The sequence below is a fragment of the Manis pentadactyla genome, chromosome 5 (assembly GCF_030020395.1).
Source record: "Manis pentadactyla isolate mManPen7 chromosome 5, mManPen7.hap1, whole genome shotgun sequence".
Taxonomy (NCBI): Eukaryota; Metazoa; Chordata; class Mammalia; order Pholidota; family Manidae; genus Manis; species Manis pentadactyla.
The window spans coordinates 95,790,403-95,806,725 of record NC_080023.1 but is presented as its reverse complement, the minus strand read 5'-3'; the positions used below and the strand labels follow the sequence as shown (position 1 = coordinate 95,806,725).

The 16,323-nt window shown below is 34.0% G+C and overlaps 1 protein-coding gene across 24 annotated transcripts in view; it reads right to left on the bottom strand.

Moving 5' to 3' along the window:
* ANK2 (ankyrin 2) overlaps window positions 1–16,323 on the bottom strand; it is a 323,577-nt gene that overhangs the window by 154,768 nt on the left and 152,486 nt on the right. For all 24 annotated transcript variants that reach the window (XM_036920818.2, XM_036920824.2, XM_057502564.1 and 21 more), the window contains exons 3-4: window positions 10,629–10,727; window positions 7,934–8,032 (exon numbers count right to left, since the gene is read on the bottom strand). In XM_036920818.2, the coding sequence (XP_036776713.2) occupies window positions 7,934–8,032; window positions 10,629–10,727 (198 nt within the window). The remainder of the gene's footprint in view (window positions 1–7,933; window positions 8,033–10,628; window positions 10,728–16,323) is intronic.

Sequence of the window (16,323 nt, the reverse complement as noted above, 5' to 3'; positions counted from 1 at the left end):
GCCCCAAATCACAAAGTTCGTGGGTGAGTGATGGAGGTGGGATTCAGGATTCTAGGTTATCTGAATCTAGATTCTTGCTCTTAACCACTGCTAAACTGAAGCCAGTCCATGTGTGAATTAAGCACCTATTTCTCTGGTTTTGATTGGCTCTCACTCTACTCCTTCTAAGCCTTCTGTTTTTCGCTCACTTTACATTTAGAACACAGTGTCCTCCGGCCAATTACTGTAACTTTTTCAACATTTCTTTAGCCATATGTTCCAAAGTTTCTTCATCACCTTACTATCTTCAAAACGAAAAATTTTTCTCAAACCGGTACCCTCTCCTGGCTTCACTGCTCTGTCAGTCTCATTCAAGTCCACTGGTCCAATGACAACTTATAGTAGATGACCCATAAATGTTCCCATCTCATTCCAGAACTCTCCTTTGAGCTCTAGACCTGTGGCTCAAGTCTCATTAAAATCTCCTCTTGGATGTCTAACAATCACTTAAAAGGTAACTCATTATTTATACCCTTTTATAACTAAAACCGAAAAGAAAAACTAAACTGGCCTTACCCAGTGTTTTCTATAGCAGTGAGTTACACCACCATCCATACTGACAGGCAAGGAAGAGACCAACACGCACCTTTGTCACCGCCCTCTGGTTCACCTACGTATGCCATCATCACCAAGTGCCAGAGGGCCTGCGTTTCTCTCAAAGCTGTCCCGTTTCTCTAGCATGCAAACCACCAGCACTCTGCTCTAAGCCGATTCACTTATTTCTAGAATAATCACCAAGTAGTTTGCTTGGCATCCATTCTGGCCTTCCTCCACATTGTTCTTCAAATTGGAACAGAATATTCTTTTCAAAATCCATATATTCTCTTCTTCTGTCTTCCACTTCTACCTCATATTGGGCTTAGGATAAACATCTTAAAACAAGATCCTTAATATGTCTCCGAGGCCTGCAGGATCTGACTTTCTCTCTCAGGCCTCATATATGCCTCATCTCCCCTTTTCAATGTCCAGATTTCTTTTTAGGCTCTTGCATGTACTATTTCATTTTTCCATGGTACCCTGCAACTCCTCTCACCTTTGATTTTTCAATCAATTCCTTTCTTTAAAAGGACAGTTCACTGGAGGGCATTATGCTAAGTGAAATTAACCAAATAGAGAAAGAAAAAAAATACTACAGGCATCACTTATATGTGGAATCTAAAAGAAAATTCAAACTCATAGAAGCAGAAAGTAGAAGAGTGGTTTAGAGGGGCTAGGGAGCGGGGCAATAGGGAGAGATTGGTAAAAGGGTACAAACTTTCAGTTATAAGATGAAAAAGGTCTGAGGATCTAATGTACAGCATGGTGGCCACAGTTGATGACACTGTATCATATAATTGAAATTTGCTGAGAGAGCAGAACTCAAATGTTTTTACCAAAAAAAAAGAAAGAAAGAAAAGGAAGGAAAGAAAGATGTGAGGTGAAAGATATTTTCACTCAAAGGGGGCAATCGTTTCACAGTATGTATATACATTATATCATCACGTGTACACTTGAAATATCATACAATTTTAACTGTCAGTTATACCTCAGTAAAACTGGAAAACACAAATAAAAAATAAAATTATGAGTTTCAAAAAAGAGAGAGCAGCTCACTCACCACTTTCTCAGGTCTCCCCGCCCCATCACTGTATCTCTAGGAAATATTAGGAAGCACACGCTGAATACCCAGATACTTGTTCATGAGGGAAGGCAGGAGTGAGGGATAACTTCCCGTAAGTTTCTGTTGGCAACTTTTACTTAGTGTCATGCTTTTACATTTTCATTATGTTTTGTGACCTTTGCCTCAAAGGATCATTGTTTTGAGGTCTTCCTGATGGTTTTTCCCAGCATTTTAGTTTCTGTGGAATGTACAATTGTGCTCTGAGATTAAAGTAAGAGGCAGACTGTTCAGTACTATTTTAACTATTTGCTGCCACAGTAGCTTACCCTCCTTTAACTCAGATGAGAGGAAAAGATGGGTCTTCTGTATGAAATCTGAACTCTATTAAGAGAAATTTAGTAATTTTTGCCATTTTACTCTTTTCCCTATAAGTCTTACATTATAATAAATTTTATTTCCTTTAAAATGAAGTAATATTGGACTTGTATATGTTTGTGAAGTGATAAACAAATGGGAAATCTACCAAAGATTTACATTTGATTATGTTTATGCCTTGATTCACTCAGGTTTCAGGACAAAATAACCATTAGTATTCAGCCTTTCCACATCACCTGTCTCCAGATAAGGAGCATAAAGATGAAATATAAGTGTACTAATTTTATTTCAAAAATGGAATAATTGCTTTATTTTATTGTAAATGAAAATATTATCATGTCTTTTCAGATATGTGTGTGTGCCTGTGTGCAGCAGACTAGTTATTTTAATGTTGGAATTATACTGGGATATGATATAATAATTCCATTCTATGCAAAATTTTAAAGATACCAATTCTCACCAATTCTCCAAGCATATCAGAGAATGGACAACTGGAGAAAATGTAAAAAAGTTTTTGTTTAACTTGGAATGTTGAGGACACAGATACTCTTGCAAACTTTTAATCACCCAATGAACTGATTTTCAGACGACATTAAGTATCCTGACTTCCTCCTTATCCTAATCAAATGTATGCACATGCCCTCATCTTAACTGCAGAAAATTTGTATTACAATAGAAATTTTCCCAATTTTAAAAAAGAAACTAAGAACTTTGTTAAGAGAGAACCGTATGTATATATTTGGAGGGAAAAAATGCTGAAAACAAAACCTTTTTTTTGAATCTGTGATCACAGATCCCATTTCACACACTGTGTGTGTCTGCATGTCTGTGTGTGTGTGTGTGACAGAACGGAATGTTCTATTTTGAGTTTTTGTTTTGGGAACCAAGGATGGCTCTATGGCCGTGTGGAAGCAATTCACTTTAATGGGTGTGCCGGCCAACTGTGTAAGCTTTCTTCCTCTTCACAGCCCAATTCAAATTATCTGTGAGGGCCAAAGAAGAATAAACTATTGGACACTACACCTGAAAACACATCTATCATTGCATATAGTGGATGTGCACACCCCTAAAATTCTGGGGCTGTTATCAATGATCATGTAATTTTGCAACTGGCATTAATGGTCCAGGTCTGAAAATCTGAAAGCTAATACTACAACAGCTTACTCATGTTTGTGTTACAAATAGGAAAGTCTTCTTTTGGAATAAAATCTACAGGACTGAAAGAAGAAAGAGTAGTGAACATGGAACAGGAAAAAAAGAAATCAGGAAAAAAAGAAGTGAATTTTCATATTTCAGGAAAATATGAAATCAAAATCACCAAATCAGAATGTCTTATTTGGACTCACCATTAAAATGAGGTGAAAAGAAAAACCTGAGTTTCTGGAGTCCTCATAACAGGACTGAAATACAAGAAATTCCAACAAAAAGTATAATAGTGTAGACACAGATAGAAAAAATAAATAAATAAATGTATCATAAACCGTATTTCAGAAAGTATATTTGAGTCTCCCATGTGTTAAAATTTTGTTAGGTAAAAGACCACTCTAAGAATGGATGGCTGAATGAACAAGTCTCAACTATGCATAAGGTGCCAGAGTGCATAAAATTCCCTTAACTTCCTGGTTGCCTAGCTTTCATGGCATGCGTTTAGTTATTCCCAGCAGCTGAGTGCCTGGCCTGGGGGGAAATGGGCACTCCGGGGACCTGGCCCTTGTGGGAGGTGAGTAGGGTCTTGGGCCTTCCACGTGGAGGCAGACGGTACAGACAGGTTAAGGGGAGGCAGTGAACCATGCTGAGGACTGCTGGAGGGAGAGTCCATATCAAATGGCCATGGGTTTGTGGCTCCATCACTAATTTGTTATGAGACTGCTGTTTTCCTCCTTGTGCCTCAATTTTCCCCATAACCAAACTGAGAATAATCATTGTATTTACATCATTGTAGGCAAAATGAGATTAAATAACACATGAAAATACACTTTAAAATTATGAGCCTCAGTGGAGGATTACTATTGGGCTGTAGTTTTGTGGCATCTAGAATCTATTCCTACTCAGCCACCTGGACACATACTGCTTAGAGTGTCTCATGGGAGCTTCTAGCTCATCCTTTGTAATGAGATCACATTTTCCTTTCTCTCTATAACTATCTGGAAACTCAAACTTTAAAGGCCCCATTGCCTAAGATAAAAGACAGTTGGAAAGCTACAGCTGACAAGCTTTACTCTGCCTGTATTCTGCAGTTTCACTTAACTTCTGCTATGCAGAGATATTACCTATTCAGGAACCAGTTTAACTTTTTCTTTGGTAGTAAAATACACATAACATGAACCAGTTTGCTTTGTAAAAACAAAGAGCAAGTATTTTTAAAGCAACTTTGTTTTATTACAGTGGCCATTCTAATTTTAATTATTGTCTATAGAGAGAATATAATAAAGATCTAAAGGAAAAATACTCTTATATGAGGGACAAAAAAGTATAGAAAATTTTTGTAGAAAAAAATTGAGGATTGAGGAGGGGAAATTCCTCAGGCCGTATGTTCTTGGCAGCCACAGCAAAATTTCGGAACATTTTGCAAAATTATAACATTTATAGTTCAAAAAAATACTAAATGAAAATATTCTACCTTATGCCTTTTGCATGATTCTACTTCAGGACAGTCAGCTTACTGCTTGGAGCTTCATAGAGTTTGAGCCAAAAGAAAAAGGAATTTTTAAAATTATTCTCTAGGGTCTAGTGAAGATAGAACTGTTTTGGAAACTGTTATGAGAAGCAGGTCTGGGGATGAAGATTAAGAGCTAAGTAAATGAGCCACCCTTGTCTCAGGTTGTTACCGGTAATGACGGAGCAAACGCAGATGATGAGGTGATGTACACAATGCACTGGAGGCAGTGGTTGGTAGTCAGTATTATTACCTGTACTATTACTAATATAAACATCTAGTGTTAGGAATGATTGGAATACACAATGAAGCTAATTCTTATACATGAAGAGTAATACATGCATATATTTAGCCTCCAATCATACATGTGGAAAGCCTTATGTCAAATCTGAAAACTACAAGAGGCAAAAGAAAAATTATCTGCCCCCAAGAAGTTTACCACCTTGTAGAAATTGTAGATGTACATTAAAAAAAGTAACCTGAGATGAGCAAATATCAATAGGCGAAAAAGTGCTACAAGAATTTAAAAGAATTTACCACTCTGAGACTATTTTTTAAACTTTTTCCAAATATAATTCCCTCAGTGATATATAACTGGAACAATTTTTTAAGTCATATTTGTAAGTCTAATAGGTTTACTAGTTGTAAAAGTGACAGACAAATGCCTGTACAGATAGCTGGAAGGCAATCCAGCTTTACTCATACAGGACTGCTTGGAGGATGTTAATATGCATAGTAAAGATTTTCTGCCAATGCCTGTGTTTTCAGAAAGCAAGGCAAATGGCATTCCTCAGATTATTTCATTTTAACTTCCAGTCCCGTTATTCCAGAAAAACAGTTTTTCCAGAGCTCTAGATGAGATCTTCACCCCACTCAATTCAGGAGACCAAGAACCAACCTGAAGACCTACATTGTCAGAGCAATACTTAAATTCACACTGAGAACTGGCTCAGAATAGAGACCCCACTGCTACCACTGCTGAACACAGAAACTTAAACATTTTCTTAATAAATAGCTTAAACTTAATACATTTGTATTATATCAATACATAATTCTATTTAAAATACTTTACTTGCTCCTGCTGGTATTCTGGAATTCTTCATGAATTAAGAACACTATCAAAATTTGCACTGTGTCATGTGAAGGAAAAGGCTCATATGGCTCTTGTATTAATGTATAGAATGCAGAAAACTCTACAGATAGGTACCCCTCCATAACCTGTGAGTCCTATAAATGTTCATTCCTTGGAGCTTTTCAGAGAGTTTCTCACCTTCTTATTCAACAATAACCTTAGGGTACACTTCCAAATAACTCCGAATTTTGTCAAAGGCAAAGTACCGTGCGGACACCAATGTTCCTATAATAACAAGACTGTTCTGCACTTGACTTCATTATGTTCTCAGAAAGATTCGAAGGTATGATTTCAGTAAAAATTCATAATTTAATTTGAATAAAATTCAGAATTCATGCTGTGCATATGGGATTCCTCTGCCTCTCTCCTTGTTCTCACAAGGAAATGACTGCCCAGTTATCATGAGTGTGGCTCCTACTCTTTCACATGATGTTCACTGTTGTCACAAGACATCTGTACCTTAAACAAAACAGGACTGATGAGAATCATATATGGAGAAGGATTCATATCTGCCCTCACTGGCCCTTAAAACCATGCGTTTATTCTAACCAACCTGTTTTATGTAAATTCCTATACTTCAATTCCAATCATTAAGTTTTAAAATATTCTAATAATATTTTTTTAATTAGTAATATGGCTTCCCCAATTCAATATGGCAAATAATGTCAAAGGCCTTATCAAATGACTTATGCACCTAGTAAAACATCATAGTTTTTCATTATTAATTTTTCTCACTGTACAGAGATCAGTTTAAATCTGTCAAGATTTCCCTATAATATAAATTTAAATTGAACTAATTGAATATAATACAAAGATTATTTCAATCTTTTAATGATAATATAAATCTTCCTTTAAGATCTGTTATAATCCAGCATGATTATGACTGTAAAGAACTGACTTATTGATTCAGAAAGAAAATTATTCCTTAAGCAGTTGTAGCTTATTCTGCTTGAAGTCTCCAAAGCATGTAAATTTCCAATACTCACCCTGTAGTAACTGATATAACTTTTAACAAGCATTTATTTGGTAGCATTTGCTGTTAACCTTTATGAAATCACTAGTCATTTAAAACAGTATGATATTACAATAAAAATGGATAATATTGTCCATAAAATGTCACAATTTCAACAGATTTTCCCTTATTATTAAAGTCAAAGAAAACTGGGGTGATTCGTTTTTTGCCCCATGGTATTTTATGACTCCAGAACTTGTGCCATTTATACAACTAGAACCATGTGTACATAATGAATGAATGAACAATATAGGTCATAGGCATTCCTATACAAGAGGTCTTTCAAAGAAGCTGGTAAAGTTATGCCAAAGAATGGAGGTATAGGAAATGGTTTATTTTGCCAGTGGCCCCTGTGGTGAGGCCTATGTTGTCAGAAAGGCTAAAGCATTTAAATATAGAGACAGGGCACAGATTTGACTATAAAGATATGAACCTCAATTTCTACATAAAGACATAATAGATACCAAGAATAAAGCTTTGGGCAAAGATATTCTTTCCCCTGCCCCCAGGAAAAAAAAGGTATCAAATTTATAGTACAATATATTTGGAATTATTTTTTTTAAGTTTTCCATTATTTCATTTTAAGAATATGCTTTTCTTATCCTATATAATTATTATTATATGCATCATAAAGCTTTGGTTCTCAAATTTTTCTATTTCCCTTAGGAGTTTTGTAAAGCCCACTTTTGGAAAATGAGGTAACCACAGTGTGATTCCCACTTTGTAGCAGATTTCCAAAGGAATGCTGATCTTTTGAGAATTTTTTTTAATTTAAGGAGAGAAAATACATTTATAGCACAACATAGAACTTTCATGAATTATTCATAAATCACAGATGCCACTGTCATTCTGGAAAAAAAAATGTTATATTCTTTTTTAATGTACTTGAAGTCAATGATAGACTGCACTTGTCAAATTTTCAGTTATATTAAGAAGGAGATCATGAAACATCAAAAAATAAGAAATACCATGAGTTAATAAAATAATTTGGCTGAAATAAATAACAGAAGTATTCATAGCAAATTTATCTACCCAACAGCTGGCTAGATCCATTAAATCAATTTGACAAAGCTGGTCTAATTTAAGTTCATTTACATTAGGAAAATCTGAATGTAATACCTGAGACTGTGCATTAATATTGGCTCCTTCTTTAACAAGAACTTTGACAACTTCTGCTTGTCCAGCCAATGATGCAATGTGAAGAGCAGTATTTCCCTTCTGTTTTAGAGAAACAAAAGTAGAAAATGTTAGAGGTTTCGAAATTTTGTAGAAATAAAAATGTACATGCATTTTCAATTTTGCTATTTTAAGTGTTTAAAATTTGTCATTCTATCAAGATAATAGCCCACCTTGAGATAATTTTTTAAGGTCAAAATATTGACCATCCCTTATAGTGTGTCTTTCACAATTCTAGTACAGTGTGAAGAACACAGGCTAGTTCTTATTAAATCAAATAATTTGGGATGTGTTTGCAGGTGTATGTGTATCAGTATCACCATGCATGCAATTTAATCAACAACTAAAGTTTTATCCCTAAGTAAAGTTAACTTAAAAAAAAGTGTACTGAACCATTGAGTTTATTTCACCTTGGTGAACAACCTAGGATTTTTAAATGGTAGAGAAACTGACTGAACTCACAGTTGTATTTCCAGCCACTAGAGCTCATGGCTGTTTAAGTATTTGGAGGAAAGAAATAATACATGTTATATGAACTACAATGTTATCAATGATTTCTACCACTTGCTACATCAAAATTTACCATTCATAGTACCAAACACAAATGAAAATTAATTTAACCCTGTCACGAAAAGAAAATACAGGCTGAGTTTAAAGAATGCCTGCTTGATTAAAACAAATAATGGAAAGAAAAATGAAAAAAAATCTGTAGATTCAGAGCCATAAATTTTGAACACTGGTTCTCTTTTTTATAAGAATTTTTATTGGAATATAGTTGATACACAACATTATCTTGGTTTCAGATATACAGCTTAGTGACTCAATAATTACGTACATTACTAATTGTCCACCACAGTAAATACAGTTATTACCCCCCACTAACTTATCAAGATATTACAATATTATTGGCTGTATTATCTTTATTATATTTCTATTCTTATGACTAATTTGTTTCATAATTTTAAGTTTTTACCTCTTTATCCTTTTCATCTATTTAACCCATTCCCCACCTCCCTTCCCTATGGTAATCAACAGCATGTTGTCAGTATTTATGTGTCAATATATTGTTTGTTTTGTTTTTTAGATTCCACATATAAATGAAATCTATGGCATTTGTCTTTCTCTATTTGACTTATTGAACTTAGCATGATACCCTGTATATCCATCCACATTGTTGTAAATGGCAAGGTTTTTTATGGCAACACTAGTTCTCTTTTTGCTACCAGGTCACTGTTGGGCCCTTAGCCACTCACATAGTATTTTGAGAGCTCAGTTGCCTCCCCTTTAAAGGAGCTTTAAATGAGATTTTTTCTAGATCTAAAATTCTGTAATTGTAATCTATGATTAAGAATGAATCTATATTTTAAAATGTTAGTAGAGTTAAAAGGAAAGGAAAAAAGAAAATGCTAATAAAATAAACAAGCAACCAAGAAGTGGCTGGTTTAATGAATATATTACATTAATATGGGCAACCCAGGGGAAGCAAATAATTTGATAGACATTCAAACTACTGTTCTTTAAATAGTTGTTTAACATTTATTTGATATTGTCCAGAGAAATGTTAATAAAAATGTTTATTCTTTCTTTATGTTCAAAGTAAGGAATTCACTGCATACAGTGAACTTCTATTTTGGCTTCTTTGGAATTGCCAGAGAATTTTGTTTTTTATTTTAAATTTCCACTAGATTTGCTCCATACTATAACATAAGCAGGACCAGTGTAGATTTCGGTAATTAAGCATGAGGTGTTGGAAATCCAGGTTAACTGGCCATATTCCTAATTCCAGCATTCTTTTTGTCTATGCCTGATTAACCTAATGCCCCAGCTGGAGGCTGAGGGCTTGCTGCCTCTGTATGTCCCACAACATTGTTACGGCACTCACTCCAGCCTGGTCAGCAGGCGTGATGTTGATTGATTACTGCTTTTTCTCCAAATAAAAATTTTATCTTCTGAAGATAAAGATTTGCCACTACTGATCTCATTTTTTAAAATGTCTGTTGATTCTGAAATGACCCCCCAGAGACAAGCTTCAAATATATTTTAGCAATATTAACAAGGAAGCAACAGTTTCTAGTATGCCAAGCTTCTTGTTTACACTTCTTGAAATGAGTCCAATTTGTTTACAAGCACACATTATAGTGACAAAATCTAATTTTACCCTAATAATTCAATTCATGATCCAAAATCTCTTTTCTATTAGAGTATAAAGGATTCTGTATATTTTCTTACCAAGTTAAATGAACACATTAAAAGATGTTAACAATTTAATTAAAGCATGACAATTATTCATTTCCATTGAGGAGCTTACTATATCAATTTATTTTCAAAAATGGATTAATCTTAGGAAAATAAGTACTATTGTCTAAAGGATTAAATTAATCAGGACTCTATATGAATCAAAGGAAAAAAGATAAAACACTAGAAACTAGGTACACAGAATTCTTCAGTCTCTTGCCTGATAAATCTCTAAATGAAAGAATTCAAACCCTGCAAAGTTTAATCTAAAGGGTTCCAATTTCAGTTCTGCATTAAGATTCTTGGTGTTCCTGGGAACATCTGAAATGTATAGCCAGGGAAAAGCAGCTCTGAATCGTTCCCTCTTTCCCAAGGAAATAAATTCCACCAGCATGAACATTACCTTAGTGGCAGAATCCACAGTGGACCCCCTTCCCAGCAGCTCCTGGACCAGCCCCACGTGGCCCTCTTTAGCAGCCAGATGGAGGGCATTGAGTCCATTCTGAAAAGGGAAGCAAAAACAAGGCTCAGAAGAGGGAGGATAACCTCAGGCAAGTAAATAACCCAGAGAATAAACTTGCCTCTCTTTATTGTTCTCTTTCTTTTTGCATTAGCTTGATGCTATGAAGTTCACAGAAACTAATTTGCCATGTTTTTGATTCAGAGAGGCAAAGAGGTGCATATTCATTAGAAATGTGGATCTTGCAACTCCATTTCAACAAACTTTATTTTTTAAACTAAGAACCATCTAAATATTTTCGGGTGAGAAAAAAAAAAGAGCAATGCATCATTTATTGTGCCATCAAGAAATAAAATTGTGTTCTATTTCTAGAACACAGGGGGCTTTAAATAAATATTGCTTTTTAGCAATTCGAGAGAAACATCCTTTTTATAAAAAGTGATTAAAAAGCCCTGGCAATTTCCAAAATAACACAGTTTTGCAATGACAGCATAGTACTTAAAAGATGTTTAGTACTATGTCATTAATATTCCTTGCATTTTTTTTCAAATATTTAGCTGATAGTATTGGAATATTTGGCTTTCATCTATCTAAATTACTGAAATATTATTCACCAAAGCATTGAAAAAAACTCATTGAAAATTTCACCAACTATGATACCTACTTACACTGACATAAAGTTTGAAAGTAGATGTTGCCATACATACAAGGAGAATGAAATAGAAATTGCTGTATGGCAAATTTCCTGTTTGTGGTCATTGTACACCTTATACATAATGAATTTCTTAAGGAAAATACTCAAGCTTTTATATCTGAATCAAAAAGGACATAGTATTTGTTTTTCTTCTTTGCAAAACATATTCCTGGTTTCTCACCAACATTTAACTTTAAGTAGCCAATATAGCTATACTGTCAATATGCACATCACAGTTTCTGTATGTTTACTGGAATAAAATGATAGGAATTAAAGCACTTTTGAAATGTATGATTATATTCCTAGAAAATTTAACAAATGAATCAAAAATATAATGAATACTTGAAAAAGATGGAGTTTCATGAATCCTGAATTCTACCATTATACAAATAATATTAACTGTGTCACTATATACAAATAATTTCACAAATAAAAATTATTTTTCATTCTCTTAGCGATACTTAGGAAAACATCACATTTGAAGCTCTTTCCTAACCTAATTAATCAACATTCAGTCTCTTTGGTAACAGGAAGTACTTAAACAGATGTAATCTACTTCACAGAAACTAAACTTATTCTAACAGTAATCTACTTCACAGAAACTAAACTTATTCTAACAATTTAGGGAAAGCAGTGGGACTACAGGGTAGGAATTTTTAAGAAGATAATTAAACCTGATGATATCTAAGAGCCTTTAACTTTCCCGATATCTTTGTACTCTATATATTCTTCATCATTTTCCTAAACCATTTTATTGGTTTTCCTAACCACTCTATTGGTTTTCCTAAGTTGTTTACACAAAGAATTATTTTACTCTGCTTCACATGCTATTACATATGTGTTTTTTGAGAATGGATCATTATTTCAGTAAAAATCAAATATTCCAATCATTAAGAATTGTCTAGAAGACATAGAAAACTAGTATTCAAAGAATTTCACACTTTAAGATATTTACTGTTAGAAGTTGCCCTTCCTTTTCCTTGATTCCTACCTCTGTCCCCATCTGAGGTTTCAGAACCTGAGAGCTTGGAAGGATCTTTGACACTCTAGAGTCCAGTGGTTTACCTAGCACTCAGCCCATAGCCTGACACATACTATCTACTTGATAAATATGGCCAATGAATGAATGAATCTAAAGAGCATAGGCACCACTGTGTTTACTGCTACATTATTTATAATAGTCAAGATATGGAGGTAACCTAAATGTCCATCAATAGATGAGTGGATAAAGGTGTGGTACATAAACCCAATGGAATATTATTCAGCCATAAAAGGAACTACATGCAACAACGTGGATAGACATAGAGGGTATTGTGCTCAGTGAAATAAGTCAGGTAGAGAAAGACAAATACAATATGATTTCACTTATTTATAGAATATAAAAACAAAACAAAATGAATAAAATATCAGTAAACTCACACACACTGAGAAGTGACTGGTGGTTACCATGGGGGAAGTGTTGGGGTGGGAGGGGTAAGGGGGACAAAGGGGCACAAAAATTCTCAAGCATAATATACGTTGGTCATGGAGATAAGCAGTACAGCATGGAGAATATAGTGAATGATTCTATAACGTCTTTCTATGTTGACAGATAGTAACTGCACTAGTGGGGGTGAGGATTTAAATAATATGGGTAACTATTAAGCCTCTGTGTTGTATACGTTTAACTAATATAAAATTGTGTATCAATGATATGTAAATAAAAAAGATAAAAAAGATAAAGAGCATATGAGGAATGTTTTGGTAAAGATTTAATTTGTAATAATCAAAACTAATATATTTGAAAGAAAAAGACTGAATTGTCCCTAAAGTTTTTTAATTTTATATCTATCTATCTATTTTTGTCCAAAAGCGAATAGAGATATTTGGTTTGGACATGTTTTTCAAGGTACTTGAGGCTTGCCCATGGAATAAAAGGACTTACTCTTCACAGGAATTGTTATCTTCTTTGTACAATCCAATGACATATAATTGAGTAAGTTCTAACTTGAGGAGCAAACCATTGGCTTAATCAAATAACAAAATCTCTCTATGTGTGACTTTCTGTGTTGATGCCTTCTTTATGAAGTTCCTTTCCAAGACTGGAGGAGTGTGGAATGCTTTTATTTGCTTTTCTACAATTCTACAATTCTTTCTCTTTCAGTTTTAAAAAACAGTTCCTTTTTGGTGACTTTTAAAACACACAAGAATTTTTCCATTGGATCCCTTTTACTTTTTAGAAATTATTTTATCTGATGTTAACATTTATTTAACATAAAAAGAAAGTTTAACCTGTAAATTGAAATTGCCAGTTGAGGGAACATGGAGGATTTCCCACGTTAAGTTCTCTGGAGCCCTTAACCATCCCACAGAGATCAGATCTTCCTGGACTAAGCCTATGGCTTCTGATATGTAATTAGCTGAAGAGGAGGAGGAGAAGGAAGACAAGAAACCATCTTCTCAGTATTTGCCAGTAATTTCTCCTCCACTTGCTTAATTTCATATTTCCCAGTATCATGACCTCCTGTCATCTCACAGAAATATTTTACTATGTAAATCAGAAAATAATATATATCAGGGATTCCTGACACCCCCTCATTTCCCCCATCCTAGCAAGTTGTTAAATATTTACCAGCAATATCACTGAATGCCAATTTTCAGATAGTTGACAATTTTATCTTTAAGGAAATGTAAACAGGATAAATGGCTATCCAATGGTCAATTTCTCTAAGGTACAGTATCTTAAATACGGTCTTCACTTATCTTTAAAATTCTGTAATAAGGCAGCATGTAGGATAAGTCTTCAAGGAATCTTGTTTACATTTTCAATAAAGAGTCAAGCCTTATTAACTAATTTTCAAAATTTTATGACTTAATAATGATCTGGTTTTTAAATTATCTCAAGTGTCATTCTGATTAAAGCTTTCTACAAATTTAAAATGGGACGGTTTGAGAATTAATATTTTTTAAAAGATGTAAATTCTCTTCAATTCTATGAGTGACCAACTCTTCAGAGTTAAGAGGATTTACAAATACTCTTCTTAATCTGTCTTCTGGAAGATATTTCTCCTTTCACTGTTTAGCATTTGCTCAGCTGAAAACTGAATTTGATGTAGACAAGACCTTATTTCAATAAATAATACAATAAATTTATTTCAATAAATTTAAAAAACCCTTAAAAAATTAACAAAGGTAACAAGACACTATCTCAGATAGAAAAAAGCTGACACAATCTAAAAACCTATGAAATTTGCATATATGTTTAAATTAAACAGTTTCAGAAGAAATGATCTTAAGGAGGACTCTGATGCCTCACTGTTTATCTTAGTTTATTCCACAGAGTGTTGTCTTCATGAAATCAAAACGTAGCCCACCTCATTTTCACAAAACACAAACAGGTAACATTTAAATCCACAGAACAGGATTGAACATTTCCCCAGTAATTGCTTTATTCTTAATTAATTATAAGGCTGAGGCTCTAAGTTAAAAGAATTTTATAAGGAAAAAGTACCCTTTTTGGAGGCACATCCTCACTATAAATCACTGCACTATAGTTGCATTTTATTGAAAAAGTCATCAAGAATATATGAGGGAATAGTTCAGAGGCCAGACTATATACAACCTATAAATAGAATTCAGGATATACATATGTCTTCAAGATTTCTGTAATATAAATACTAATGAACCTAGAGTGGTTATAAAGACACAGACGATGGGTGAGATTCTAGTTATAAATTATGTAAATTCTTAATCAGCCTTATTTTAAAATGTAGTCAAGTTGGGTTTGCTTTCATGTTATTGAATTTGTATACATCCTTTAGGTGTAGGAAATAGAAGACAATCAACTTTCTTTACACTCACGTTTTGGTTTTAGAATTTCTAACCAAAAATAGAATACTTAGCAATTGAAAACATTGGGTAAGTGTTATCTCAAAAAGCAACTCAGCATCAGCTGGACTTAAAGAAGAATGTGAATATGAGCTGACACAAGTTACTCATCTTTAACGTGGAAAGATAACTAATCCCATTCAATGTACTACACAGCTGCTTCCTTGAGAATATACTTTGCAGTTAATTTATTCTGGTGCGTCCCTCACATCATGTTTCTAAGAATCAAATTTCCCACAGAAGCCACACTAATGCTCCTTTAGCTTACCATAGTGAATGAATTAGTAATCCTGGGCCACACTTCAAAGTTGGTTTGATTAGGTATTTTTCACTTTGTTAAGTGAAGAAGGAGGTATGAAGGAGGTAAATATGCAGAACTGGTCACACCTTCTCTGTCTGGGTGCAACATACAGGACAGGTTCTATTTACTTACCCACAAGTGCCTCCCACACATACAGTGTTTGAGGCACATAGATCTTTTTCATATCAAAACATAAAATGGTGTGAGTTTCTGCATTTATTAGAACACTCATTATCAACCTGCTAGGTTCTGGCCAAAGTCTTCTGAGACAATTCACATTTAATAGAACAATAACTACTCATTCTATAAGTGACTATCAGGATACATATTCAGTTAGATCACCAGGAAGCAATGTACCTGGAGCATGTTATCCTTATTCCCTACAGAAATTGCTTCACTGGATTATGAAATATAACTACACATTTGAGTTTTACATAATGTGGATATAAGAAATGTCCATTGAACAGTAATTATGTCCCTATGTCTATTTTATATGGGTTCTCCTGATCAACTATTTTTTAGTTCAACAATAGAAAAAAAGGTTAGTAAACTTTTTTTTTAGGAAAATTACATAATTCAATGAGTTTCTCTTTCACTAGTGTCTAGGAAACACAGAATACACTGAGTATCCATCACAATCCAGTAACGTAAGTCCTCTGTTCTCTTCTTACTTGGTTTTGCTTTTGTCTGGTTTAGTTTCACTCTTAATGATGTCAGAACCACAGTACATTAGAGTGTGTCTATATATATGTTGTGCCTCCAAAACTTTATGGTAA